General features: G+C 60.8%; 1 protein-coding gene and 1 long non-coding RNA gene across 5 annotated transcripts; one reads left to right on the top strand and one right to left on the bottom strand.

Annotated features, from left to right (window-relative positions):
- Positions 1–158: 158 nt before the first annotated feature.
- LOC123930956 lies at positions 159–2,705 on the bottom strand. 2 transcript variants are annotated; one of them, XR_006816190.1, is made up of 3 exons: positions 2,573–2,705; positions 1,700–2,536; positions 159–1,062 (listed from the first exon to the last, which is right to left on the bottom strand). It is a non-coding gene; the product is annotated as an uncharacterized LOC123930956 (long non-coding RNA). The 2 variants fall into 2 exon arrangements; XR_006816189.1 differs by having other exon boundaries at positions 159–1,866; positions 2,247–2,536.
- On the top strand, positions 2,692–26,330 carry IRF8 (interferon regulatory factor 8). 3 transcript variants are annotated; one of them, XM_045987503.1, is made up of 9 exons: positions 2,692–2,910; positions 9,767–9,941; positions 14,366–14,549; positions 16,648–16,736; positions 17,963–18,068; positions 19,118–19,165; positions 23,645–24,031; positions 24,675–24,790; positions 25,326–26,330. In XM_045987503.1, exons 1-9 carry the CDS (start codon positions 2,903–2,905, stop codon positions 25,500–25,502), a joined length of 1,290 nt encoding a protein of 429 aa, XP_045843459.1. In that variant the 5' UTR covers positions 2,692–2,902; the 3' UTR covers positions 25,503–26,330. The 3 variants fall into 3 exon arrangements, with proteins under 3 accessions (XP_045843459.1, XP_045843460.1, XP_045843461.1); XM_045987504.1 differs by lacking the exon at positions 2,692–2,910 and adding an exon at positions 6,272–6,397; XM_045987505.1 differs by lacking the exons at positions 2,692–2,910; positions 14,366–14,549 and having other exon boundaries at positions 9,808–9,941.
- The last annotated feature ends 1,143 nt before the right edge of the window (positions 26,331–27,473 follow it).

Below are 27,473 nucleotides of genomic sequence, written 5' to 3'. Positions count from 1 at the left end.
TTTCAGGACCGTTTTAAGCTCTTTCACTAGTAAGCAGTTTGAGTATAAAGTTTATATACAAAGACAAAAAAATTTATCAAATTGCTTAGTACGATTTTTAAAAAAGATTTTATTTATTTGACAGAGAGAGACCCAGCGAGAGAGGGAGCACAAGCAGGGTGAGTGGGAGAGGGAGAAGCAGGCTCCCCACCGAGCAGGGAGTCCTGGATCCCAGGACCCCGTGATCATGACCTGAGCAGAAGGCAGATGCCCAGCGACTGAGCCCCCCAGGCACCCCAAATTACTGCAGTTCTTTACGTTCAGGTTTTGTGTGCTTTGCTTCCCACCCCTCCTCTGGAGGACGGTTGTGGATTAGGTACAGGGAACATTTTGCCAGGGTTGAATGAACATCCAAACGGAATGAACGATGCGTTCAGAAGTAAGGAGCTGTAGGGCGTCAAACCCACACAGACCTCCGATTTTCATTCGTCGTCCTTTCAGGATAAAGACATAAATTGGGGTCAATGTTAGTGATGTAGTTTTTGGCATGTCGGCGAGTTTGGTGGGGTCATCCTGGGGGCCAAAAGGTGGTTTTATGAAAGCACGGGGACGGGACCCGGGATTTCGAGGACCAACTGCTTGAATACTGGGGGGGGTGAAGATAAGGGAATTCCCGGGGGTATCATACGCTAGAAGAGACTCCCTGGAGGCGGGAGGCTGGTGCTGCCGACTGGCGGGGCCTTTCCGTGCAGCAGAGCACGAACGTCAAGACAGCGGGAGCTTCCGGAGAGACCGGATTCTCAGTCTCAAGTAGCTGCGGCCAGCTGCTGGCTGTGAGGACGTTTAGTTTTGTCTACACTTCCTTCTGCCTTTGTTTCCCACCTGGTTAGCAGCCAACAGATAATCCCCTAAACCCACCTTGAGCAAACAGAGGGCTCGGGTCGGTTACAAGCCAAACCCGGGGAAGGACGTGGGGTCAAAGTTCACGTCTCCTGCGTAGTCCCCCGTCTTCTCCCGTTTCTGGGTATTTCCTTCCCAAGGCCCTCGCGTCAGCCCTGACCTGCGCCCTCGATGAGAAGTCCCCTTTGTTGGAAGACAGCCTCTTGGTGAGGAAGCCGCCTGCCTGTGTCCCCGCACACAGGCTCGCGCACACACAGGGCACGCGCACACGCGGGCACACGCCCCAGGGTCTTGAACTAGCCGACAGCCTGCGGCCATCTGTTCCGTGTTGCGTCAACTAATGAGTGAATCTGTCCCTTATCTGGCGGGATCAACTGCCAACTTCCCCGCCCTGGTTGGCTTTCCCAGGCGGGCCCCTTGCTTCCTGCACCTGCGGCCCCGCCCTCCTTCTGACCCCACCGAGGGCCCATCGGGGCTTGAGCAACATCCCTGTCCCTGTCCGCAGCGCGTCAGCAGTCCCCTGCCGCTGTTTTCATTTTTCACACAAACCCTAAATCCAGCAGGACGGGCCCTCCGTAGGTCCGTGCCCGTGGACATCCCCCCGGGTCCCGATGCAGAACCTTCCAGCCCCAGGAAGGCTCCGTGGGGACCCACTCCCATCGTTCCCGCTCAGCCCCCCACCCCGGCTCCCAGAGGTAACTCGGTTCCCACGTCTGTCGCCTTCGTTCTGCCTGCTCTCGACAACCGAGTTCCTCGGACGTGTGTTTTGGCAGGTGTGCTCTCTGCCCTCATTTCTCTTGGGGACAGATTTAGGACGTACTTAGGATGTGTTTAGGAGCGTATCTGGGCATGGCGTAGGCATGGGTATAACCGATGTTTCCCAAAGTGACCGTCCCTGTTTGTACTCCTGCTGGCCGCGTGTGGACCTCCTCACCATCTGCGCGGCTCCCGACGCCTGCTTCCGACCGTCTTTTCACCTCAGCCATGCTGGTGGGGGTGTAGTGGTGTCTTACTGGGTTTTTTTTTTTTTTTTTTAAGACTTTATTATTTATTTGAGAGAAGGGGAGAGAGTGAGAATGAAAGGGGGGGATGGCCAGAGGGGGAAGCAGGCTCCGGGTGCGCAAGGAGCCTGATGCGGGGCTCGATCCCAGGACGCTGGGATCACGACCTGAGCCGAAGGCAGACGCTTCAGTGACTGAGCCCCCCAGGCGCCCCTTACTCTGGTTTTCAGTTTGCGTTCCCGTGATTTGGATCACCCGACCCTGCGCCTCCTGGCCATTTGGTTGGCGCCTTGGCTGCGTCCTTCGGTAGACACAAGCATGGAAGCTCAGAGCGTGAACAGGACCTCCTACGTTAAGGGGACTTACCTTCGATAGTCTGAGAAGGACTGGTTCAAGCGCGGCGTTGCTCTGACGCCCACAGAAACCACTTCAGGGATGGTAAGGATCCCCCTCAGAGCCCAGCAGCTGTGTGCACGGACGTCACGTTTCTTTGACCCAAGGCTGAGCACTCGCCCGGGCTCAGGGACGGGGGACAACGGGGCACGTAAAGAGCCTTAGAGACCAGTCGGGGCAGCGTGTGGTCCCGGCGCCCGCCACCCACCAGAGCAGAGCAGCGCCCTGTGCCCGCCGCGCCGGTCCTGGAGCCCAGCACCCACCTGCACGGGCCGTGTAGACGGCGTTTCTGCACCCACCTGCACGGGCCGTGTAGACGGCGTTTCTGCGGCCGCCGTTGCTCCTACCACGTTTCTCCGAAGACGGCCCAGCCCAGTCCGCAGCTCCGGCCGGGGGTGGAGACGCAATCTGCCTTTCTCTCTCTGGGGCATCGCTCTTCAGAGGCTGCGAAACAGCAGCTGCTTGAAAACAGGCGTGGTGAGCCGTGCCCAGCGTGCGCTCTTCCCGCCGCAGGGCAGGGAGCGCGAACGGCTGGCTTAGTGCAGCGCGGGCAGCTCGCTCTTCTGGCGTGGTGGCGGCCTTCTCGTCCGGTTTAAGGGATCTGTGCCTGTCCCCTCTCTGCTGTCCCGATGGTGAGGTGAGTTTTTGGCTGACGTCCTGGTGTGCCTGCGCTGCGTTTCTGACCCACGGCCTGCCCCACCCCCATGGGGGCCCCTTCTCCAGAGCCTGCCTTATCCAGCCGCCACAGAGCGCTCCGCGGAGGGCAGGTCTCTGCCTGGGGCCTGTCCCCCGCCGGCTTATCTGGGGCTCCTCCGCGGCCCGCCCACCGCTGCAGTGTGGGCTTTGCCAGGAGCCCAGCTCCTCTGGTTTGGCGTTGCTGCCCTCGAGGGAGAGCAGTGGTGTCCTTGCGGAAAATTCTATTTAGAGTCAGTAGGACATCTTGGAGGGGATCAATTCCCTTCTAGTTGTCACGCGTTGGTCTCGTGGAAATATGCAATTGGGGAAAAATGCCAAACGGTATGTTTCCTCCGCCCAGAGCCGTCCTTGGAGGGGCCCTGGAGTCAAGCGTGGGAAGACAGAGAAACGGGAGGAGCCCGTTGGGGTCCCTGTGGCCGCTGGTGCCGCTGGCCCTCCCAGGAAGCCGGCATCCCACCTGCCCTCGCTCCCACCATCCTGTGAATGCGGGGCCCGTGGGACGCCGGGGGAAATGCAGCGCAGCCTAGCCAACAAGTAGACGCAGGTGGCTGATGGCATGTGGACGCAGCCACAGGCTCCCTTGGAACATGCGTGGCAGCTTCTGTGCGTCAGTGAACCCCTCCGACCTAGGAGCCGGCCCAGAAGGGAGTCAGTGCAGCAGGGCTGAGACCGTGGTCCTCAGAAAGGCCTGCTGGCCAGGCCAGCCCTGAGCTGGCGTCCGGGAACTTGGATGGGGGTCCCCCCACCCCCCAGCACTGAAAAGAGTGGCTCCCGGGGCTGACATTATGCAAACAGCGTGGTTGACACAAAACACCTGCTTTCCTCCCGGTACGGGTCTGGGTCTGGGCCAGGCGGAGGAGGGAGGGCACATGACCGCTCTCGGGAAAACCCTGGTGCTCCGTCCCCGGCGGCTTCCGCGGTGGGCAGCACGTTCACCTGGTGTCACAGCGTGTTGCTGGGCGATTGAGTGTGTCCTGTGTGAGCCCCGGGAGGGGGCCCTGGATGCCTGCGCCTGCTCCCCTGGACGTGGCCGGCGTGCCCGTCTCTTTGCTGCTCCTGCTTTGGGTCCTCTCCTATTACTCCATCACGGCGTGAGTCCATGAGTCCTTCTAGTGGATTACTGGAACCGGGCGTGTTTTTGGAGAACCTCTAGGAAGAGGAGTATAAACCAGAGCGCACTTCCTGGGCGCAGAGGTTAACAGACGTCCTCCCGGCCTCCTCCCCTGCTGCCCCCCGAGATCACCTCTCACGGCGAACTCACGGGTCTATTTAAGGCACCTCTGATTCGGGGCTGTGCTAAGCAGGGGTGCCAAGCCAGAATAAGATTTTGTGCTTTATCTTAAGGAGAATTCAGTGAAATCATCAATTCTTCGTCAATATCGTCAATATCGCTCTGTCAACGCTCGTGAAGTAGGCACAGAACCAAACCGCTCAGGCAAGCAGTCGTTCCCAGGCAGTGAGGAGTCACCATGTGGAAAATCCGAGGCTTGGGGAGCAGTATCGGTGTAAGCCGGTGTATGGTGAACGGCCCTTGCAATGCAGCTAGTGACACCGACTGCCGCGGACGCTCACTGGGACGGCGGCGCGGCAGACTTCTTTGTGTGTGTGTGCTCCGTCTGGACCTAACTGGCGCGTGGAGTGGAAATCTGGGCACACGTCTCTGTGCCGTGGGCACCGCTAACCGGGACGGAAACCCCAGTACGAACACACATGCAGGTCTTTAAAGAATTTCTGAGTTCTGGAAGCTCGTCCCACATCATAAGGAACACATCAAAATACTCCCACACACCCAAACACTCTTAAAGAATTTGAGCTTTGAAAAAGGAGTTCTCATTCGAAATTATTTGGCGACAGGGAACTCCTTTAATTTATGATTGCTATGACTTCCTGGCAATCATGGTATTAGGAAATTCTTACTAAGTGATTTCTAACTCCCATGTGGTTTTCAAAGACGACCAAATGCTTATCAGCAAAGAAATTACAATTTCAAGTTGGCATGTTAGGTGTTGGGGACTTTTTTTGGGAACATTCATTAATTTTAAATTTGCAGTGAACTTTTTGCATTTGGGGGCCAATAAAATTCTTTTTCAGGCTCAAACATTTTCATAGGTTCTTGAAAAGCCTAATGAATGGGCGGCTCAGTAAACATTGCTGGGTGTGTGTGATGGCCCCGGGGGGCGGTGAGAGTCGACGGAGATGGCTGTTCTCCCCGTAAGGCTGCCCCAGACCTGAATGTGGGGAAGACTTTTTCCTTCTGTCTCCAGGGTTTCCTTTGTCATTTCCCTCACCAGCATTGCCCCCCACTCCACTCCCATGTATAGTAAATGCCAGCTAACATCCCGGAGGGGCTGGAAACGGGACACCGGCAGGCAGAGGACCCCGTCTCAACACAACTGACATTTCCTGGGGAAAAGCATTTATGATGAAAACTTGCCTAATTGGACACTCTAGCGCTGATATGCTGGACCATCCTCATTTTATTTCTGATCTTCAGAGGGCGATGGCTTCAGATACCTCTTTCTAGCTGGGCACTTTTCTTCCTTTCACAGCCCCGGGTCACCAGGAGGACCAGGTCTGTGAGTAACCACAGGTCAGGGGTCAAGTCTGCCCCTGTCTGGACAAGCTCCTAGGGCCTCCCTCGGTGGGGGATACCTCCGACGCAGCTCCAGGAATCCACACTGGCTGAGATGGGGGTCACCCTGCTGGGGCCGCCTGCGGCACGGACCCCTGGCCGCCGCCACCCCAGCCGCGACTTTCGAGGGTTTCCGCCGTGGCCCGGACCCGTGCGGTCTGACCCTCGCATCCACCCCTGAGCCCTGACTCCGGGGTCCGAAGCCGGCGGCAGGCCCAGCGCGTCCTGACCTCCAGGATCCGACCTGCGCCTCCGCCCGCGGGCCCGGCTTCGCCCCGACCTCCGCCGTCCGACCCCCGCGTCGCCCCGGTGGCCCGGCCGCGCCTCGACTTCCGCCATCCGACGCCCGCCACCAGCCCTGCCCTTGACTTGGCCGCGAGGACGCCCCCCTCCCCGCGGGAATTCCTGCGGGCACCCCCGTCCCGCGCCGCCCCCGGGACCCCCAGCGCGGACCCCGGAAAGGCCCCGAGGCCGTCGGCGGCCGCCTCTGCGCAAAGTGATTTCTCGGAAAGCCGAGCGCTTCGAAGAAGGCGGGCCGGGCGGGCCGCGCCCATTGGGTGGTGCTGGCGGCGCGCCCGCGCCCATTGGCCGGCCCCGGCGGCCCTCCCGCGCCCATTGGCCCGCGCGGCCGCCGCTCGGCACGCCGGCCCCGCCCCCCGGCACGCCGGCCCCACCCCGGCCCTAGACCCGCGACGCCGCGGACCCCGCGGCCGCATCCCCGGAGCGCGGCGGCCGGCGTGGGAACGCGGGCGGCGGCGCCGAAAGCAGGCGGCGAGCTCGGCGCGCGGGGCGGCAGGTAGGCGATCCGGCGGCGGGTGGGCAGCGGCCCGGCCGGCTCCGTCCCTCCTCCTCCGCGCTTCCTCCCGAGCCCAGACCCAGAGTCCAGGCGTTGAGCACGGGGTGGCGGGTCCCCAGGGGCTGGGATGGACCGAGGAGTCGGGCTTGCACGGAAGACCTGGGAGCGGCCTGGCGGTGCCTCCGGTGCAAGATCTGCTCCCCGGTCCTGCCCAAGCCCTGCTGCCTGCGGTCGGCTCGGAGCGTCACGACCGAGGGGCTGCGCGGTGGCCGCGCGGTGGCCGTCCCGGGGGCGCGCGGGCTGGCGGGGCGCGGGCGTGCTCTTAGGCCTGACGACGGTGTGCGGTTTCTGCGGGGCTTAGAGGCCCTTGGCTGCCGTCCCAGCGCCGTGGCCCCCGGCAAGAAGGCCCTGGCTGTGTGGGGCTCACGCTGACAGCATCGGGGTGCAGACCGCACCCGGCGCAAGGGGGGACCTCACGGGGTGAGATTTGCTGCTTCCCCGGGGCTGAGGGGTGCATGTGAATGGGAAGGAGACAGTGAATGTTCCGGAATTTAAACTGTCCCTTTGGCCTATCGGGGGGTATAACACACTTTTTTGTCTTTTAAACCTAAGTTAGGAGCTGGACCAGACTTGCAGGTTCTGAGCCTGTCCTTTGGGATTATGGCAGGTTCATCCCAAGGAAAGAACTGGGAGTGGCTTGGTCGTCTCAGAAAGGCTGGGGCCCGAGTGGCAATCGGCCTGGAGGCTGGTAGCCTGGGGGTGGGGGAGGCGCGGGTGGCGGCGGGAGAGGTGTGGAAGGTGAGTCCCTCACCACCTCCTGAGCACATCCTGGAATCCTGGAATCCGGCCTGGGTGGGGCCACCGCCGCCTCTTATCGCCTCCCGCCTGGGAAGCCTGAGCCCTGGGTCCCATTTATTGAGATGCAGATTAGCTCCAGCTAGGACTTGGCCCAGAAAGAGAATGATTATCTAAAAATCAAGGAAGAGGAAGTTATAAACATGTGACCGGCTTCTGAATTTTCTTCTGGCTTGACATTTGTTGGGATTAATGCATTAGCATTCCATAAATCGTTGCGGGCCATCAGGGGACTAGAATCTTAGGCCCGTGTTGCCACTTACAGTCGGAGGCGGTGATCTCTGAGGTTGGGGGGGGGGGCGTCCATGTGCTCAGATCGGGTAACATTGTCTTAGCTTTTCTCTACGGAGTGAGCACAGTGAGAGCCTGCCGGGGTGCCTGGGAGCCCGGGTGCCCTCCTGGGCTTCCATGTTTCCTCCGGCAAGGAGGCTGCGTTAGATGGTGTCCAAAGTGTTGTCCCGTTTTCACGTTCTGTTATTCACACTTCCTCTCACTGACCCCTCTCTAAACCTTCTTTTCTCTTTTCCTGTCCTTATAAATTACCCAGACCATTATCCTTAACAATGCTGGGGGCTATGAGTCCATCAGAAAACTTTTTTTTTTCTTTTAAGATTTTATTTATTTATTTGAGAGAGAGCAGGAGCGACAGAGATCACAGATGGAGAGGGACAAGCAGGCTCCCCGCTGAGCAGGGAGCCCAGTGCAGGACTCGATCCCAGGACCCTGAGACCATGACCTGAGCCGAAGACCGTTAACCCTCTGAGCCCCCAGGTGCCTCAAATCCATCAGAAATCTTGATAAGAAGGTGTTGACCCACTTTCTAGAAAAGCCGCCCATCCAAAAAAAAAAAAATCTTGCTTTTCCTTTTCGGGAGGCTCCCGGAGCGTGGAGTCTGGTTTGTAACCCTTGTACTAAGGGGGTGAGCCGAGTCCTGATGAGTGGGCACGTTTCACAGAATTGTCAGATCTGCAGCCACCAGCCCTCCTGTCGTGTTCTGGGCCCCCTTGCGTTCCTCCGGCACACACAGCGTGCTCCTCCAGCGAGGCGGTCTCCCCCCAGCTCAAAAGGATCTGTAGGAACCGGGACCGTGCTAGGTTGGTTTCTGGGGGGTGCTTGGTGGTGGGGTCTCTTTTTTCTCCCTAGGTGCCCCGTAAATCTGTACTTTCTTATCTAGAAGCACAGGGGATTGTTTTGGAATTGTGGGACGCGGGTGATGTATAGTTCATTCACTTGGCAGCTGAGGAGAGCCTCAGAGCGCCTCAGGTGGTTTTCCCGAGGTCATGTGGGAGAAAAGCCTTTGCTGGGTCTTCCGTTTCCAAATTCAAGTCCGATTCCTAATTCCACCCACGTCACCCTTTTACACCCACTGGTGGGCATAGAAAAGTCACAGTCGGCACTCGGGACTCCCCTTCCCCCCAGGACCTGGATCCCCTTTCCGATCCCACAGCCATGTGGAGGGTGGCTGGTTTCCAAGGCTCGCCCTTCTTGCTTTATGGACCAGCCTGGCTCTGGATGTGACTGTATTCTTGGGGACATTATGTCTTGTCACTACTGATGGTTTCAAACCTGTTTGACCGAAGAGGTCACATTTTAATCAGAAGAGTAGAAATGCCTTTTTTTTTTTTTTTTTTTTTGGGTGGGCGGCTGTCCAACTGTCGAGGGGATTTCCAGCCCTGTTCTTGTAAATGCAGGCTGTGTGTCGATTCGGCTTGGTGGTTCTTTTTCTGTCTGCTGTTGGGGACGCTCCCTGTTCTGGCAGGAATGCTCTTCCAGAGGGTGTCTTTGGGCACCCTGGCGACGTCCCCAGATTCTGGTGCCTTCTGGAAGAGTCCAGCCTGGCCAACGGCTGCGGTGGGTTTCCTTGCTTTCGTTCCTTCCCGAGGAGGAAAGTCAGGATGACATCTGTTTGGAGAGAACCTTCCAAGGTCTAGGCGTGGCTGCAAGTGCGTCCTCTGAGCTCTCCCCCCAAGGTCACCGAGGGCTGGTGGTTCTCCCAGCGCACGCCACGCTGAAATCATGACTCACGGGCCCCCAACCGGGAGATGGTAGGACTCAAATGGGTCCCCAGCTCGGTCTCGTTCCCAGACTCTCGCTCTTGTCAGTAACCGGTCTGAGAGGAGGGATGGCTCTGGGGATCCCTTCTTCCCTGGGGCACACAGATGTCGCATTCGTTAACAAACGCTGGTCTCATTGGACATCAGTCGGGGGATTGGCTCTCCGCGTGATGAGCTGCTCATTCAAGGACCTGGACGTGTGGAGGGGATGATTCCCCATCTCGTGCTCAAAGTGGAGGGGGCCCTTCCCTGTGGCCGCGTTTGCCCGAAACGGAGCAGCAGGTGAAGGCTGGAAGGAGCACCAGCCGGAATCTTGGAAGGAGCACCAGCCGGAATCTTGGAAGGACCGACACCTGGGGCGGGGCAGCTGCCGATTTTTCCCGGCTCTCGGGTCGGAGCGGTGCTGGGATTAGTGAGGCGGTGTCTGTCATGTTACTGAACGTGCGCTTTTCTGTCCCAGGATGTGTGACCGCAACGGTGGCCGGCGGCTCCGGCAGTGGCTGATCGAGCAGATCGACAGCGGCATGTACCCAGGGCTGATCTGGGAGAACGACGAGAAGAGCATGTTCCGGATCCCCTGGAAGCACGCGGGCAAGCAGGATTATAACCAGGAAGTGGACGCGTCCATTTTTAAGGTACGGACGTGAACTCCCTCCAGGCCGGGGTGGTCCGTCTTCCCTCCAGACCCGTGCGGATGTTGAGTGACCTCATTCTCGGTGGCTTGAAAATAATTCTAGTTTTTTAGAACAAACGTCGATCGAGTGCTGAATGGGTCTCCCACAGATGAGGTTGCAGACTGTTCACATCTCTTGTGTGACCTTGTCTCTTGGAGGGCAGTGGGATATTGTTGGCTTGTTCCCAGTGGGGAGTTGGAGGGCACTTTCCCCATTTCTTCTGCACGAGAGGGGAGCGAGCAGTCTTCAGGGCCCCGAGACCAAAACCTTATCCCCTGGGCTCCCATCTCACTTCCATTACGAATTCTAGGAAGGGTGTAAGTCTTGGTTCTTTCCGTGTTCTTACTTCTGCCTGACAGCGGAGGGTCAGCTCACATGAGAGACACCATCTGCCGCTTCCGCGGCCGGGTCATGTGGGGTGCCCCGAACCTGCAGCAGGCTCTAAAAATAGTCTTCCTTCCCCTGCGCACAAGAAGTACCCAAGCGTGGAGAGGCTTGCTTGTGCCCGGCCCACCCCGTGGGTCGGTTTATCCTTCCACACACTCCCATTCAGTAGGCGCTTCTCCTCCTCTTCCGTGGAGGCCCCAAGAGGAGAAGTGACTTGTCCAAGGTCTCCCAGCTCTTGGGCCACAGAGCCAGGGCGGCCCAGCTGGGCCCTTAGGGTCGCCTGCAGGCTTCTCTGAGGCTTGGGGGATGCAGGCTCCCCGCCCTGGGAGATTTGGATCCTGAGGTCAAGGGGGTCGGCAGTGGGATGCAGCCCAGGTGGCTGACTCAGAGCCCCCCCCTCTGTTCTGTGGGCATCTGGGGTCCAGGGAGGGGAGGGCGGGCAGGCGGAATTGTGGAAGGGTGGGACTCGGACCCCAGACCGAGGGGAGGGAAGGAGCACAGGCCTGCGGTACCCCAGGGCAGCGCGGGATGCTGTTCTGGCAGCCGAACAGAAATGACAGAAGGCGGTGCCTTGGCCCCGGAGCGGGGCACACATAGGTCACAGCCAGCCTCAGGGGCGGGTCGGCCCGCGGGTTCTCTGTGGCGGCGGCGGCGGTGGGCCTCTGCGTTTCCGCACTTCTGTTCCATCCCTGATCCGGGCTCCCAGATTTCTTTGGGAAACTGCGGTCAGTTACTGGCTCTCGTCCAGAAAGTGGGCCCACGTGGATGGTTTGCCCTCACACGCCTTCCAGGACCCTGGGCAGCCCCGGCGTCCGCATTTCTCCCCACCGGAAGAGAACCTTCGTCTCACCACCCTTGCTGCCTGTAGAGGGCTTTGCCATAGGCTTCGTGCCGGCTCTCCGGGGAGAGACCCAGCTAAATGTCACCGGTGCCCCGGGTCCGCCGGCTCTGCCGGGAATTCTGGGTCGTGGATGGCTGCAGACCAGAGCTCCTCACCTTTGGCACTGTTGACCTCTCAGGCCAGATGGTTCCTGCTTGTGGGGCTGCCCTGGGCATGGGAGCGTGTCCGGCAGCACCCCTCAACCCCGCAGTGTCTCCTCCTCCCCACGGAGGCCTGCGAGCGCTGCTGACGGTGGCGAGGATGAGCAGACTCGGGGTGCCTGGGGTGCTACGGGCCCGGCTCCAGGTGACCGTCACCGAGACCTCTTGGAGGAGGGGGGACACCAGACCAGTGGGCCGCATGTCCTTGGCTGTGTCTCCTGGTGGCCATGCAAGGCCTCTCCCTGCACTTTGCTCCTTGTTTCAGCTTAGGCTCTGGGGTAATGAAATAAAGTTCCAGATTTATATGTCTTATGCAATGCGCCTCATGGCCGTTTCAACAGCAGCTAGAAGAATGCGCAAGGCCCCCAATGCTTCCGTTCGTTACGCAGTCGCTCAGTGTGGCAATCCGAGAGGACCCACAATCTCAGCAGGAGCGGGGTGGGAGGGGGACGTGGGGGCCCCCGGGAGGACGGCCCGCTGGTCAGAAACAGGGAGGGACCCCGCCAGCTGGGCCCTGCCTCCGAGCGCGTCTCCCCGCAGCGCCCAGATGCACCTGTGCGGGGTGAAAGGCTCACGGGGCTTCTGGGTAAGTAGAGAACCTCCTGTCGGGGACACTCAAAGAAAACCTTTCCGTGGAGCATGAAGCCTTTTATCCAGAGAATTCTTCACGGTGTGCGGGTGTGATCGTGGGGCCGGCCCCGTGGGGTAGGCCAGAGACGGGATCGGAAAAGGCCGAGCTCATTTTGTTCTGTCTTTGAGCGTCCCGAGGCACTCCTGTCCGCTCGCGCTTGTGTTTAGAAAAGCATTTGGTGAAGCTGAGGGTCGTTTCTCTGATTGAGCCGCCCTGCGACGGGGTAAATGACCTAGAACGGACTTCGTAGCACAGATAGTTCAAATGCAGTAGGCCATCGAGGGGAAAGAAATAGCGTTTGATTTTTAAAACACAAGACGAGACTGTAACATCGAATCGGAAAGAGTCTGTGGTCCCCGGTTCCCCGGAGCGCGCGGGCGGCCGCCGTGGAGGGCGCAGACTGCCCTGGGCCTCCGAATGGCTCCACTCGAGGCTGCGGAAGGGTCCCGAGAGCTCCCGGCTAAGCCGGTGTTTCACAGCCGGCCGGAGAGCCCGAGACGCTCGGAGCAGGGCCGGGAGCGAGGTGCCTCTGAAGCCCACCGGGGCGCCCCCCGACTGAGCACCCTACTTTGGGCCAGGATGTCCGGAGGGCTTCGGGTGAGTGTGAGCCTGGCATGCGGGATAGGACGTAGGCCCTGCAGGTCTGGCTGGAAACTGGCAGGTCCTAACGTTGCCCGAAGCTCGCGGTCCTCGAGGTCTGCGTGTGACACGGACTCACCAGGGCTTTGCGGCGGGGGGGCGGGGTGGGGGTGTGTTGCCTCATCCCCTCTCCGGGGTACCCTTGGCCGGGTCTGGGGACGGTGCCCATTGTCACGGCCGGGGCTCTGTGGGTCAAGGCCAGGATGCTCTTAGACATTCGGTCACACACGGGACGGTGTCCGCCCCGAGGACCCTCCAGCTGCGCACAGCAGTAATGCTGAAGTGGGGAAACTCGGATTTAACCGTGTGGAAGGCGGAAATTACTGCTGAAGGTGAGAGGGGTTCGCCTTCCTTGAGAAAAGCGAATCCCAGCGCGGTCTGCGATGCTGTTAATAAAACACTGAACGATTAGGAGGGATGGGAGACTGTTCCTGTGTTGTGTCTGTGTTGGAGAAGGGGGTGACCACGCTCATGTGCCCCATGAGGAACTTTGTCCTGTTCGCCACCAGCTGCGGCGCTGTCTGAGCTCAGGGCTCAGCAGAGGAGCTGTGAGGTCTAGTGCCCGGGAGGGGGAGGGGTGTCACGGAGTTCTGCCCGTGTGGCCCCCCGGTCACCTCGGGTCACCGGATGGCGGTCACTGGGATGCTGGCTGAAGATGGCGGCTTCCCAGACTAAGCACCCCCTTACTGAAGGGGACTCCCTGGGGTTGGGCCCCAAGGATCTGCCTCTCACCAGCCCCCAGGGCACAGCTGTGGGCATTGACCTTGAGGACCCTTGCTGCGGGGAACTCCATGGGGCTGGCTGTCGGGACCTTGGTGTCTCAGCCCTGACTGGGTCACCCTGAGAAGACTGGCGTCTTCCTGAGTCGGGCTGAGGGTTCCCTCCACACCTCACATTTGTGGAGGCTGGCAGGTGGTTCTGATTTTGCCCGAGACCGAAGGTTTTCACCCGACAGCCTTGACCCCTCATTGGTGTGTCTGGATTCCAGTTTCAGAATCTTGAAACTGCCTGTCCACGTGGTCACCTGGATTTTTTTTTTCAGTTCTGCCCCCTTCCGTGTTGTGGCTTCTGCAGGTTTCCAGCTTGGAGCTCTGCTCCTGGTTGATAGGACCCTGAGGTTTGGAGGGGTCAGGAACAGCTGTGGAGAACCAGCCCAGGCAGAAAACAGTTTGTTGCCAAAATGCAAAGCAAAATTTCTATTAAAAGTAGCAGGGCGGTGTATGACCACATTCAGACTTCTTGCAAATGTTCCCTTTTCATGCTAAATTTTGGCTAAGGGTTGATTTGAAAAAGCAACAAATTGTTCTTTGTTTTGAACATTCTAGTGAAACCATGTGCGACTTCCTCTTTGTGCTCGCTGACCTCAGGCCCCTCCTGGCCCTCTGGTCCCAGGAAGGATTCGCCAAGAGGCAGCTCCAAGATGTGGGGAGGAGCCCCGGGCAGGGGCCTGCATTCTGGTTCCCTTGGGTGGTCCTGGTCGGGGAGGGGCCCTTCCTGGCCTGGTCTTTTCAAGACGGAGGTTCATGGGTCCCGAAGGTCCCCAGATGCCCCGAGTGCGAGCTGGAGGCCAGAGGTGGCTGTCAGGACAGCGAGATCCGCGCGGGCCCTGACTGTGCCTGCGGGTGTCCGTGGTCGGGCTGAGGCGGGGCTGGCCGCCTCTTTCATGTGCTGCTTTCTGCTCCTTCAGGCCTGGGCGGTTTTCAAAGGCAAGTTCAAGGAAGGGGACAAAGCTGAGCCGGCCACTTGGAAGACGAGGCTCCGCTGCGCTTTGAACAAGAGCCCAGATTTTGAGGAAGTGACAGACCGGTCCCAGCTGGACATTTCTGAGCCCTACAAAGTGTACCGCATCGTGCCCGAGGAGGAGCAAAAATGTAACTATCCAGGACGAGCGCGGGGCCCAGCAGAGGCCGCCCGGCCGGCAGTCCCACCCCCCCGCGGGAGAGCCTGGGTGCTGGGCGGGGGGACATCTGGGCTGAGCCGTTGCGGCTCAGCCCACTGTCCTCTCGCCTGCGCCAGCGGATCCTGAGAGCGCTTCCCCCTGACCTCGGCCACCGTCCGCTGGCCGAGTGGCAGTTTCCACTTGGGGGGAGGTGGCGCCCGTAGAGGAAAGGGTGGGGAGGTCAGCCGGCTGCTGCTCGCAGCCGTCAGCCCGGGAGCTGACGGTGGGGCCTCCCTGAGGCGTGGTCACGGGGCCGGGCAGGGGCGAGCGGCCTGGGCAGCGTGGAGGAGGGGATCCTTCTGTTTTCTAACAAGGCCTAGAGGAGGCCGGGGGCAGTCAGGTGGACGCAGGCAGGTGGAGGGTCACGTTCCTGAATGCTCTGGGGGATGATGGCGCCGTTGGCTTCGTTGTCGGAGATCCCAAATGCCTCGGCACCTGGCTGGAGCCTGAGGGTTACTGGGGGGCTCTGGGAAGCGGTGATTCCGGAGTGATCGGTCCCGGTGCCTGAAGGAAAGCGAGCGCTCAGACGCTCTCCCGGGGCTGTGCACATGTCCGAGTCCGAGTTCTTCCCACTGGGGGAGGCTTGACAGCGGCGACAGAGGATTAAAGTTAAAATTGTGACTGTCCCAAACCTACAGGGAGCCTGGGCCAGAGAGTCATTAAACTCCTCCCCAGGGGAGCCAGCATAGGACAGCGACAGTGGGACGGAGACTGAGGCTCTGGTGGTACTTGGTCCTCGAGCCCAGCCACTGGATGTCCTGTCCCCAGTGGGCAACCCCAGTTTCGGGGGTTTGTAGCTTCACAGTGTATAAGTTAGCACCAAACATGGCTGAGTGGGTCATCAGCAGTAAGTCAGACCAGCCTTCCCCTGCAGAGTCTGACGACCTTGACGGGGAGGCCTTGACCTTGACTGGGAGACAGACCTTGACCTTGACAGGGAGGCCTTGCGGGTAATGCTCCGGGAGGCCTCTGAATGGCTAGGCATGCATCTTTTCCTCTTATGTCCAAGTTCTGGATAATTATCAGCCCCAAATGAGCCGTGGTTTGAGGGACGGGGAAGTGTGTCTTTGCTCCCCCCCCGGCTCAGCCGAGCTTGACCTGGCAGGTGAGCCCAGCTTGTTTATAGCGTGGGGCGCAGCCAGCATCACCTGTCCCGGTGGGGGTTGCAGAAGGAGTCGGTTCTCGGGGGCGGGGGACGCTGCATTTGCATAGTGTCTAAACGGACCCACTCTGCTCCGTACTTCAGTGGTTTGCAGGCTTCACTGGGGGCCCCCTACCCCGTACTTCCCCCTGCTTCCCTCTACTTCCCCCATCCACAGCTTCTAGCGAGTCCTTGAGTCTCTCCAAGTAGAGTCTGGATTCCGCTGGGATGGAGCGACGGTCAGTCAGGAGCCTGTTGGTTATAGGAAACGCCTGGCAGGTCTCTGGCCCAGGGGTAGGGTTGAGTGTGGGGAGGGAATGAGCCTGGGGTAGGGGTTTACTGTGGGGCCCCCGGGGCCTGGAGGCCCGCCTGGTGGGGCCAGCCCGTGGGTACGCCGTGCACGCACGCCTGGTGTGTGCACAGATGCGCGCTTTGTATTTGGAAAAGCCACAGAGACATTTCCTGTCAATTAACTTTAAAAAATGACTCCGATCTGCACACACATCGTGCCAGGATATCTTCGAGTGTCTTCAAACAGCCCGGCTTATGGATGTGCCCCAGATGGCTGGTGAGCGCCTGGTGTGAAGCGTGTCTGATGGGCACTCACGCTCCTTCTCGGCCAGCGGACGAGCCACACGGCCGTCCCGGCCCTCTGAGTGTTAGAGACAACCACTGGCTTCTCCCTTTGACCTGGCTGATCAGACGGCTGAGGCGGCACGGGCGATCATTTCCGGGCTTCTTCCAAACCAGTGACGACACCGACTGACCTGTATTTCGTTGAACTCAGCATTAAAGAAAACCCAGACCGAGAAGCCAGCCCTGATTCTGCCCTCGGTGATGGCTGTGATGCTCTGGGCCGTGTGTCACGCGTCTACCCAATTGTCCGCAGGCAAATTAGGCATGGCGACTCCTGGCTGCGTGAGCGAGGTCACCGAGATGGAGTGCGGGCGACCCGAGCTCGACGAGCTCATCAAGGAGGTGAGCGGGCAGCCCCTTCCCCTCGTTCCCCAAGTCCTTCCCAGTGCCGCGGAGCTCCCTGCTCTGGGCCGGTGATGTTTGTGCTATGGACTTGCACGGTTCTAAACGTTCTCACTGGCGGTCTCAGAAAATGCATCGCGAATCCCTGGCGTCTGGGGCTGCCCTGAACAAGAGGGAAACTCGCTGTCGGGCTTGGGGTTGTCCTTACGACGGGGATGGGGGTGCGGTCGCCCCGCAGGCTGCTGCCTGTCTTAGAGTCTGCCGCTGGGTGGCGGGTAGTCGGGCCTGTTGGAACCGCACGGAAACTCCATTCAGGGGCTGTGGGCCAAGGACTGGCAAGGGTCTCTGTCGGCAAAACCCGTGGGGTCTCGGATGCCGGCCGCGGCTCTGCAGACAACAGCCTTCCTGGTCCCACCGTCCGCCTCACACCTCTGCTCCTCGGGCTGTTAGCAGGGGGACCCAGCACGGCCGACACGGTCCCGCACCGTCCTGGAGAGGCGGTGTGGGCGCGACAGTCTTCCTGACGGCCGCGTGGCCGTAGCGGGAGCTTCAGGGGCCGCTCGGCTGCCGGAGAACATGCAGATGAGCACGCGGAGCCTGCGCTCGGCCGCCTGGCGTGGGTGCGGGCGGCCGGGGCTGGGTTTCGGGGTGGTCTCTGGCAGCGGACCGGCTGCATTCCCGGCCTCGCATCTCCAGCGACCCCCCGTTTCCCTTGCGAGGCTTTCCTGCCGGCTCAGAGAGAGGCGGTCAGGTTGGCACACCGGGGCCCCGAGAAACCCAGATTTCCAAGGTTTGCTGGTGAGCCGTCGGGCTCCATTCAGGAGTCAGAGCCGGCGGTCCAGGTGTGGAGAGGGAGGCCGGACGCACTCAGTCCCGTGAGACTCTGTCCAGCGCCACTGTTTGCTGGTGTCCCAGACCCTTCTGCCTCTCCAGCGCATCGGGGCAGCCAGGTGACCTGGCTGTTCATTTTGAGGCAGGCATTTTCACAAAAAAAGCCATAAACTCACCGGGGGTCCTGAAGGGGCCAGCCACCCAGGCTTGTTCCGGTGGGTGCGTCTTGATCGTTCAAGATGCACAGTCAGGTTTTCCTTGTGTCTGGGGATCCAGGCGTCCCCACACGGTGTGGCTTTTCGGTTAAGTCTAAACTGTTCGTGTGTCCCAACCCCCAAGTCCCGCTCTGGAAGCCCAGTGAGCGCAGGGCTCTTGACTCGCCCCTGTTCCCGCAGCCGTCTGTGGACGACTACATGGGGGTCGTCAAGCGGAGCCCCTCCCCGCCTGACGCATGCCGGAACCAGCTGCTCCCGGAGTGGTGGGTGCAGCAGCCCAGCGCAGGTGAGGACCGGCCTCCCGGGGACCGCCCCGCTCGTGGGGGATGGCAGCATCGGGGTGGGGGATGGCGGCGTCGGGGGGACCCTGGTACTGCCGTGAGCTCTGTTTTACGGAAGGTAACTTCGCACCCCTCCCCACTGCCTCTTAGGAAGGCACGTGGACCCTGCCCTGGCCCTTCCCCCGGGAGGCGTCCACTTGTGGCCCGCGATCCTGAGACGGGGTGGCCAACCCCTCCCAGACCAGAGGGGAGCTTGCCATGCGGGCCTGCCAGCCACTCCCCCAGGACATCAGAGACCCCCTCAGAGCCGAGGCGGGGGGTGGGGCCAGGACCCTGCGGTCGCTCACTGGGAGCCCTGGCTTCGAATCCCATGGTCGGCAGGGAGTTTGTAACTTAAAGTCTCCGTCCTCGCATCTAATGGAGATACCAGGACTGTCCCTGGGACACGTGTCCCGGGGGTCACAGGGTGAAGGAGACATGCATTTATTAGCTCCTGATGCCCCCCCCCCGCCATCTGCCTTTGGCGTGCACGGATTGCTGTGTGTTCCCTCCGTCTCTCCCCCACGGTTTCCCTGCGGAACACTGTGAAGTGACTGCGGCCCAGCTGGCTTCAGAGGCCTCCAGGCTGGGTGGTGGCAGTTTGGCCTCCGGGACCCTGGACGAGCCCCTTCTCCCCACATTGTGGTGGCACCTTGGGGAAAGCCGGCTTGGGCCCCAGGCTCCCCCCTGGAGACAGGGCCTGGGGTGGGCACGCAGACTCGTGCTGTTTCGGGAGCAGGCCTTCGGGTGGGAGGAAATGGGGCCCCAGAGCATCGCACTGACCCTCCATCAAAAAACACAGCCCAGAGGATGTTTCCTCCCCCTCTTCGCTGGTTGAGTTGAGGTCTGGTGTATGAAACGTGGGTTACTGTGCTAGGGTGGGGGGAATCCCACATTCAGTAGAAGCCTCTGGCAGGAACTCAGGAGCACGCCACGGTGACTTCTGCAGAGGGTGCATCGAGCTGGTTCCACACATGCGACCGGGTCTGAATCTGCTTTTCACTCTCTCCCACAGGCCTGCCGCTGGTGACGGGCTACACTGCCTACGACACGCACCATTCAGGTGAGGGGCTGCTCCGCGCCGGTTTGGCGGGGAGCCACAAGGGCGCTCTTAGAAGGCAGAGCTCCGAGGGCCTGCGCGGGTCCGTAGACGAGGCGATCTGCTGTCAGAAGGCGGGACCCCGATTCCTCCTCCTCACTGCTGGGGCCAGCCAGGGGCCGGCCTCCCTGAGGCTCTTCTCTGATTGGGCCGCAAATCGATCCCAAGAGCTCTTTCTGCGTAACTGCAGGAGAACGGTCATGGGGACAGCTCGGGCCCGGTTCTGCCCGTCTCGAGTGACCCCAGGCAGAGATTGAGCCACTCCGAACCTCACTGGAGTGTGGTGACAGTTAAATGGGGTGTCCTTCAGAGTGTCTGGTGGGGGTGTCATTGGTCACTGAGTGTCAGCACTGTGTCGCGAGTGCCCAGTTTTTACTTCCTTCTGCACTCAAGTCCGTAACGATAAGGATACGTGGTGGTGATGATGGGGACGATGATGATGGGATGATGGGGATGATGGGGATGATGGAGATGATGGAGATGATGGGGATGATGATGATGGAGATGATGAGATGATGACGATGGGATGATGGTGATGATGGGGATGATGGAGATGATGGGGATGATGATGATGGTGATGATGGAGATGATGATGGGGATGATGGAGATGATGGGGATGATGATGATGGTGATGATGGAGATGATGATGATGGGATGATGGTGATGATGGGGATGATGGAGATGATGGGGATGATGATGATGGTGATGATGGAGATGATGATGATGGGATGATGGTGATGATGGGGATGATGGAGATGATGGGGATGATGATGATGGTGATGATGGAGATGATGATGATGGGATGATGGTGATGATGGGGATGATGGAGATGATGGGGATGATGATGATGGTGATGATGGAGATGATGATGATGGGATGATGGTGATGATGGGGATGATGGGGATGATGATGATGGGGATGATGGAGATGATGGGGATGATGATGATGGTGATGATGGAGATGATGATGATGGGATGATGGTGATGATGGGGATGATGGAGATGATGGGGATGATGATGATGGTGATGATGGAAATGATGAGGATGGGATGATGGTGATGATGATGATGATGATGGAGATATTGGGGATGGTTCATGATGGGATGATGGGATGATGGGGATGGATGGCGACGATGGTGGCGGCTGACTAGGTGCCGGGATCAGTGCTGCGACTCCCCTGTCTGCATCTCCTACTTCCCATCACCTGGCGAGAGGTGTTGTGATGGTTCCCCCTGCCCAGCCCCGGAAGCGCTGGGTCCCAGCCCGTGGGCCGCAGGGCTGGAGTAGGGCCTCAGGCTGTCCCGTGCGTGCTCCAGCCCCGCATGGTCACGGGTGGGCTCTGGTACATTTTAGTCTGCTTGTGCTGGGGACTCAGACGTCCTGCCGGTGGCCTCTGGGATTTGCATTAGGACTCACTGATGGCATCTTCCCCAACAGCTGTGCTTCTCTGGGAAGCGAACAGCCTGACTCATCAGGACAGACCGTAGGACCTTGGGTCTGGCGGACTGGAGGTCTCTTGGTGCAGAGGAGGAGATGGGGCTCCGGGAGGTGTCCGGACCAGGGCCCTCATGGGATGGCTGTTTGGGACGGTGTGGCAGCTTCACACCCAGGCAGGAAGATGCCAGAGGAGCAGTGTCCCTGTTCGCAGTACTGGTGTCACTGCAGAGCAGCGGTGGGAGCGGGGGACTGTCACAGCTCCGGCCTCCCAGAGGAGGGAACCCAGGCTTGGAGGTTAAATTGCTGGTCACGGCCACCCAGCTGGGAAGCAGTGGCCCGGGTCAAAGCCAGGCACCCGGCTACCTCCAGCGGGCCCGGCAGTGGCCCTGGCTCGCGGGGCCCGGCCTCTGACCTAGTCTGCTCTGGGCCGTCTGCTGACCAGTGCTTCCTGGGGGCAGGGCGGCGGCATCGGGGTGAGGAGGAAGTGTGATCGGTTGCCCCAGAGAGGTCCCAGCACCCAGTGGGAGAAGCAGCCCGTAGCCCTGAGTCACGCAAGGAAAACCAGAACCCACTCTTCTTGAGGTTGTGGACTTCGGGACCTCGGTTCCAGTCACCCCCACCTGCGTAAATAAGTCAATGCTGGGGGGTCCCCCGTTCTCGGCCCTGCTGGGGCGAGGTGATGAGGGACTGGGGAGGGGAAAGGTGGTGGGGAGCGCTGGATGCCGTGGCCTTTAGATGCCACCAGGCTTGATTGCCCCATTTTTCTGGGGAGATCAGGAGTCCAGATTTTCATGTGAAACCTTCCCAGGTCAGAGTGACCACAGACCAGCGTTAACAATGTCCCTGTGGGCCCGTGGCTCCGGGTGCCCCGTAGCTGGCTGTGTGTGCCTCGAGTGTGCCCATGACGCTCGGGGGTCAGGGCGGGGTCTGAGCTCGGACAGCGGGGCGCCGTGCTGCAGACCGCAGACGCGGGGCCGGCCTGCCGGGGAGCGAGGGAAGCCCGTCTGCCCCGCGCAGCCGTCCCGCTGTCCCAGCAGACGCCGTGACGTCTACACCCGTTCCCTTAGCTGGGCCGCGGCGCAGGCTGTGTGCTGATAGGGCCGGTGTGCCAGCGGTGGCCCCCAGTGGGTACCGCATGGACCCGGAATTAGGACTCCGGGCTCCCGGAGTCTCCTCTGCGCAGCCAGCGTCGTCCTGTGTCCTGGGTTTATCTTGTCCTAGCGGCTCCCGTGGTGCTTATGGGTGCGGAGCGCACACGTGAGCTGATGCCGTCCTCGGCCGCCGGAGGGAGGTGGGTGCCACTGTTCATCTGCCTTGCTGGTGGGGAAACCGAGGCACAGAGTGGTGAAGCCACCTGCGCCTGGTCACACAGCTGCGCTCCCACCTCAGGGCGTCTGTGCTCCTGGCATCGCCACCAGTGTCACTTGCTGAGTGACGTCCCCCGGTGGGCAGGGGACCCTTGAGACTTGGAGAGGGGCCAGCCGGAGCCCCGTAGTGGTCCTGGTGGTGGCTTTTCCCCCGTGGCTCCCGTCGGGCGCCGTGGCTCTGGCTCAGACCCTGCCCCCCCCAACCTTGCCCAAGTTGTGCTGCCCTGGGGCATGGGGACAGCCTCACGCGGGCATGTGGGGAGCCCCCGTCTGCCGCCCCCCGGGAAGCAGCCAGTTCTCCCGCCGCGGGCCGCTGTGAGAGCAGCCGTGGTAGCGACAGGGTGAAGGTGCAGTGTGGGGACAGGGTTCGCGGGGGTGTTTCTTCCTCTGGGACGAGGTGCAGGAGCTGTGGAGTCTGTCAGGGCGAGGTGTGGTGTTACAGACCTGCTGGGTGGGAGGACAGGACCCCGGGCCGGTCAGGACCCGAGGTCGGATGCCGGGGTGCTGCTTCCCGGCGGGGAGATCCCACGTGGGCCTCCGTGTTCCCACGTGTCACGGAAGTGGATTGGACCCGGACGCCGACGCTCCCAGCCTGGCGGGATTCCGGAACGCCGTTTCGCTCCACCCCGGGAGAGAACGGAGCCTGAGAACGCTAGTGGGGCGTCTTTCTCAATTGAACAGATAATTCTTCTTTAAAGAGATGTATTTGTCGCGCACAAGGAGGCGGAGCGGCAGGCAGAGGGAGAAGCGGACGCCGAGCAGGGAGCTGGGCGCCTCGGGAGTCGATCCCAGGGCTGTAGGGCTGCGAGCTGCCCTAAAGGCAGATGCTCGACTGACTGAGCCGCGCAGGTGTCTCTGAGCAAATGGTTCTTAAACAGAACCGGGGGGGTGGGGTGGTCCAAGAACTGGACACACTTAGAGATTCTGGTCCCGTGGCTGCCCCTGCCTGAGGCCCAGAGAGCTGGTTTGTCCGGAGCTGGTGGTGAGGACCCATCAGTGCCCACCTGGGGCTTCTCGAGGGGACCAGGGCCTGAGAGAAAATTGCAAGCAGAATCCTCTCCCCGTTCACTTGATGCTGGGGTGCCACGGCCCGCTGTCCGTCCCCCGGGTAGCCGGACTGACTTGGGCCGTAGACTCCTCTGAGCATAGCTGAGCTGAAGGGTTTGGAGATTCCCGATGTGCCATCCACGGAACCCCAAGGGGACGGCATCTGTCAGGGAAAGGGCAGCACCGTTGTTTGCCCTGGCCTGAGCTCGCATCGAGCACGGGCGTCGGTCAGGAGTGGGGGAGCAGGCCACGGTTACGGGGCACGGACCCCGGCGTCGGCGGGGTGCCGTGGGTCTGTGGCGCAGGACCTCGCAGGAGTGCATCCCAGCGGGACCCGGAGATAGAGCGATTTTCCGAACTCCTGGTCGTCCGGGTCATCGTGACCTTCGCCGGAAGAGGGGCGCGCGCTGAGTGGTTTTATTGAGTCGTTAGTTTCCTTCGTAAGCCTGGTTTCTGGAAGCCTGCGGAAACTTCCCCGGAGTAACAGAGGCACCCGAGCGAGCAGTTAAACACCCCCTGCCCCCGGCCGTGCCGGGGGGAAAGGACGGCCCCGCCCCTTCCCGCAGCCCCTGACCGGTGCTCCTCACCCGCAGCCTTCTCGCAGATGGTCATCAGCTTCTACTACGGCGGCAAGCTGGTGGGCCAGACCACCACCACCTGCCCCGAGGGCTGCCGCCTGTCCCTGGGCCAGCCGGGCCTGCCGGGCACCAAGCTGTACGGGCCCGAGGGCCTGGAGCTTGTGCGCTTCCCGCCGGCGGACGCCATCCCCAGCGAGCGGCAGCGGCAGGTGACGCGGAAGCTCTTCGGGCACCTGGAGCGCGGGGTCCTGCTGCACAGCAGCTGCCAGGGCGTGCTGGTCAAGCGGCTGTGCCAGGGCCGCGTGTTCTGCAGCGGCAACGCCGTGCTCTGCAAGGACCGGCCCAACAAGCTGGAGCGCGACGAGGTGGTCAAGGTCTTCGACACCAGCCAGTTCTTCCGAGGTGGGTCCTGCCGTCCGCGGGCTGCCCCGAGCCTTCCCGGGGCGCTCTGGGCCTGGGGGAGCGGGGGACATGGGATGCATGCAGCTGGGTGGGGGGGAGTTCCTGGCCGGCTCTGCCTTCAGGCCAAGCGGTCCCCGGGAACCTCTCTGGGCCCGGACCGGTGCGTGTGTCGAGCAAGAAAGAGCACAGTACAGCTTTCTGGAGCGCGGGCGGGAGGATCAGGGCCTCCAGAAATCCCACCGCAGGCCGCAGGGTCGGACTCAGGGTCAAGGTGCGCATTGTGAGACAGGACGCGCTTGTGCGCGCGGAGTCCTCTGGTTCCTGCCCGCCCTGTGTGCTCCCCGTGAACGTCAGGCTGGCTCCCCGCTCCGTCCCCACTGCTGTCTGCGCCTCCGCCTGAAATAGCTCCAGTCTCCAGGCCCGTGTCTCCTGCCCCCGGCCTGGGATCTCTCTGGGAAGTGGGGGTCCCCTGCCTCTGGCCCGGGATCTCTGTGGGGCGTGGGGGCAGGCTTCGCTGAAGACGCCGCCTGCAGAGGGGTGGGGTGCGGGGCGTGAGCTCCAGTGTGAAAGCCCCGGGTGCCCAGGTTGGGGAGGGGTGGCGCGCTGGGAGCTGTGGTGACCCGCCCCGCCCGTGTCCCCGCAGAGCTGCAGCACTTCTATAACAACCAGGGCCGCCTCCCGGACAGCAGGGTGGTGCTCTGCTTTGGAGAAGAGTTTCCAGATCTGACCCCACTGCGCTCCAAACTCATCCTGGTGCAGGTGAGCTCTCCGGCCCACTCTTCGCGACTCCGTTTGTCCTGGGCTGGAGAACAGGCAGCAGGGACTGGGGGACCCCGCCTGTGGGCAGAGGCAGGCCCGCGGGGAGACCTCCACGTGGAGAGACCTCCGCGTGGGGCTCGTGGATTCTTGCCACCTCTCAGCCATCTTCTCACGTTCCAGGACTCTCACGATCTGTGTTTTCTCCCCCTGCCTTAAGTCAGAGCCCACTTCCTAGCAAGATCTACCTCCTAGCAAGGTTCAGTTGCCTCAAGGTCTGAGAGGGAGAGTAGGACTTTTCAAACCCTTAATTTAATCTAATCAAAGGAATGAAACTCTAATGGTGGAATCTGGAGCGGCGGCAGCTGGCACTGCAGACCGGGAGTACCACTTGCTCTTCCCTTGCCCCTGCCTCCCCGGGGGCTCATGGGGCGGTTCTCAGTGGGCGCTCTGGACTGCGTCAGAGACTCTGGCTGGGGTGCGAGACCGTCCCACCACACTTCCCAGCCCCACGTCTGACCTGTGTCCGTCCCTGCAGGTCGAGCAGCTGTACGTGCGGCAGCTGGTGGAGGAGGCCAGCAAGAGCTGTGGCGGCGGCTCCCTCGCGCAGGCGCCCGAGGAGCCCCAGCCGGAGCAGGTCTTCCGGATGTTTCCAGACGCGTGCACCTCGCACCAGAGACCCTTTTTCAGAGAGAACCAGCAGATCACGGTGTAGCCTGTCTCGGGGGCGCGCTGTCCGGCCCCGTCTTGCGCTTCGTTCTACAGTTACTGTCCTTATTTAAGGGTGTGGATGCCCGTGACTGGGGCGGGACGCTTCGCGGGGCTCCTGGTTCGGTAGGGGCGTCCCCGAGGACTGGACGGTGACGCCCCCGTAGGAGGAGCGCAACGCGACTCTTAAACGTGGAAACGTGCTCCAGACAACCCGGGCGCTATCCCTGTGACCTGGGATGCAGACGTGGGCTTCCCGCACCCCCGGTTACCGTGCGTGGTGGGTGCCTTCACGCCCGGGCCTTCAGTTGTACCAGCACGTAACTGCTTCCAGGAAAAGATTTGGGGGACAAGGCTGCCTTTTGTCTTTCCCTTGTGTTACAGCGATAGACTCGTGTTTCCAACGCTTGACTCGATGTGGAGGGTCTTTACTTTCTAAGCCTGTTTATAAGATATAGAGATACTTAGGTAACAGCCTCGCTTCAGCAGGTGACAGCAAAAGGCCAGGCGTGTTGGGGGATGAGCACGCGGCCTAGGATTTGCCCCTGGCGGGCATGTCCCCGCCGGAGGACCTGGTGTGTTCCAGGTCCCCCTGGGGGGTCCAGGAACTGGGGTCCCCCAGTTCCTGGTGTGTTCTTCCCTGTGGGCCTTCCTGCCAGGCAGCTTAGGTTTTCGTTTCCGTAGTTAAATCATTCCCAGAGCCCTTGCCCTTTTCGTCTTTCTAAATGGCTTTGACCGGCCTTCAGAGTGCGCACACCTTTACTTGTCCTGTTGTAAACTGCTTCGAACTTTCTTTCTTGCAAAGTGAGCTATAAACCACAGACTGCCAAAGGAACCGTGCGTTGTGCAAGCATTTTGATTGTGCCTTCCAGTCGGTGAACCAGAGCCCAGCCGGGTGGTGGGGCGTGTGGGCGTGGCTCGGGCGGACTGGGAGTATGTCACTGCCACCCGTCACCAGCGCCCCGTCCCAGTCCCAGGGTGGGCGGGGGCAGGGACAGTGCCTTCCCCCTCCCTAGGACCCCTCGTGGTCCAGGGTGGCCCTGGGCCGTGCCCGGTTCTGTTCTTCAGCAGAGCCCTCCGCTGGGACTCGCAGGGGAGAAGGCCCAGTCCGGCCCCGGCGGCGCTCGGGCTGTTCGCTCACGGAGAAGGTGCATTTACCACCCCAGACGCTCAGAGGGGTGAGGACAGGTCAGCCTCCCCGCTGACCCTCCACTGTGCACACAACACCTCTGCCATGGCTCTAAAATGACTTTTATGATTAAAAAGCACTTGAACATCTTTTTCTGGGGGGGGGGATGTTGTATCTGCTCGGTTGGGGTGCCTCTACCCCCCCTCCGTGTCCCGGATGTGCCAGGCCGGGCAGAGGTTGGCGCGCCAAGTGAGCTAAGCAGGTGTCTGCCACGGCCCCGGGAAGCCAGCTCCACGCTCATGCGGCCACCAGGCCGGGGTGGGAGAAGGGGCTTTGCCTCGTCCTTTCTCCTGACCCGCCGGGTCACCACTGGCCCGGCTCATTCTCGCTATGAAAGGGGCCTTACCTGTCAAGGTGCACTTCTGTGAAGCCGGAGAAGCTGGGGTTCAGGGGACAGGGTCGTCCCCACTTAGCCCATCTGGCAGCCTTAAAACCGGGGTCTCTGATTGGAAATCCAAGCCGGAGAGGCCTTGTTCACGTTCCCCGTGGCCGCTTCGTGAAGGTGATAACGGGCTTCGCGTGTGTATCAAGACTTTGTCATCGTGGGTCCCTCAAGCTGTGTTTGAATCCACCTGAAAATCGAGGGAAATTAGCAGAAGTGGCTTTTCCTCTTTGGCCAACAAAGCCGGCATCATATTGTTAAGGAGAACAGATCTGTTTTCTGAAATTATGTCAGAACAGCGGGTTTGGTCTTTAGCTCAAACAAACAATAAAGCATAGATCTTGAATGGGCTAAAGGGATATTTATTTTTGTATCTACTTAAAATGTGTATTGATCTGTTTTGTTCT

This window comes from Meles meles, chromosome 19 (assembly GCF_922984935.1).
Source record: "Meles meles chromosome 19, mMelMel3.1 paternal haplotype, whole genome shotgun sequence".
NCBI classification, from domain to species: Eukaryota; Metazoa; Chordata; class Mammalia; order Carnivora; family Mustelidae; genus Meles; species Meles meles.
This window is presented reverse-complemented; position numbering and strand designations above follow the sequence as displayed.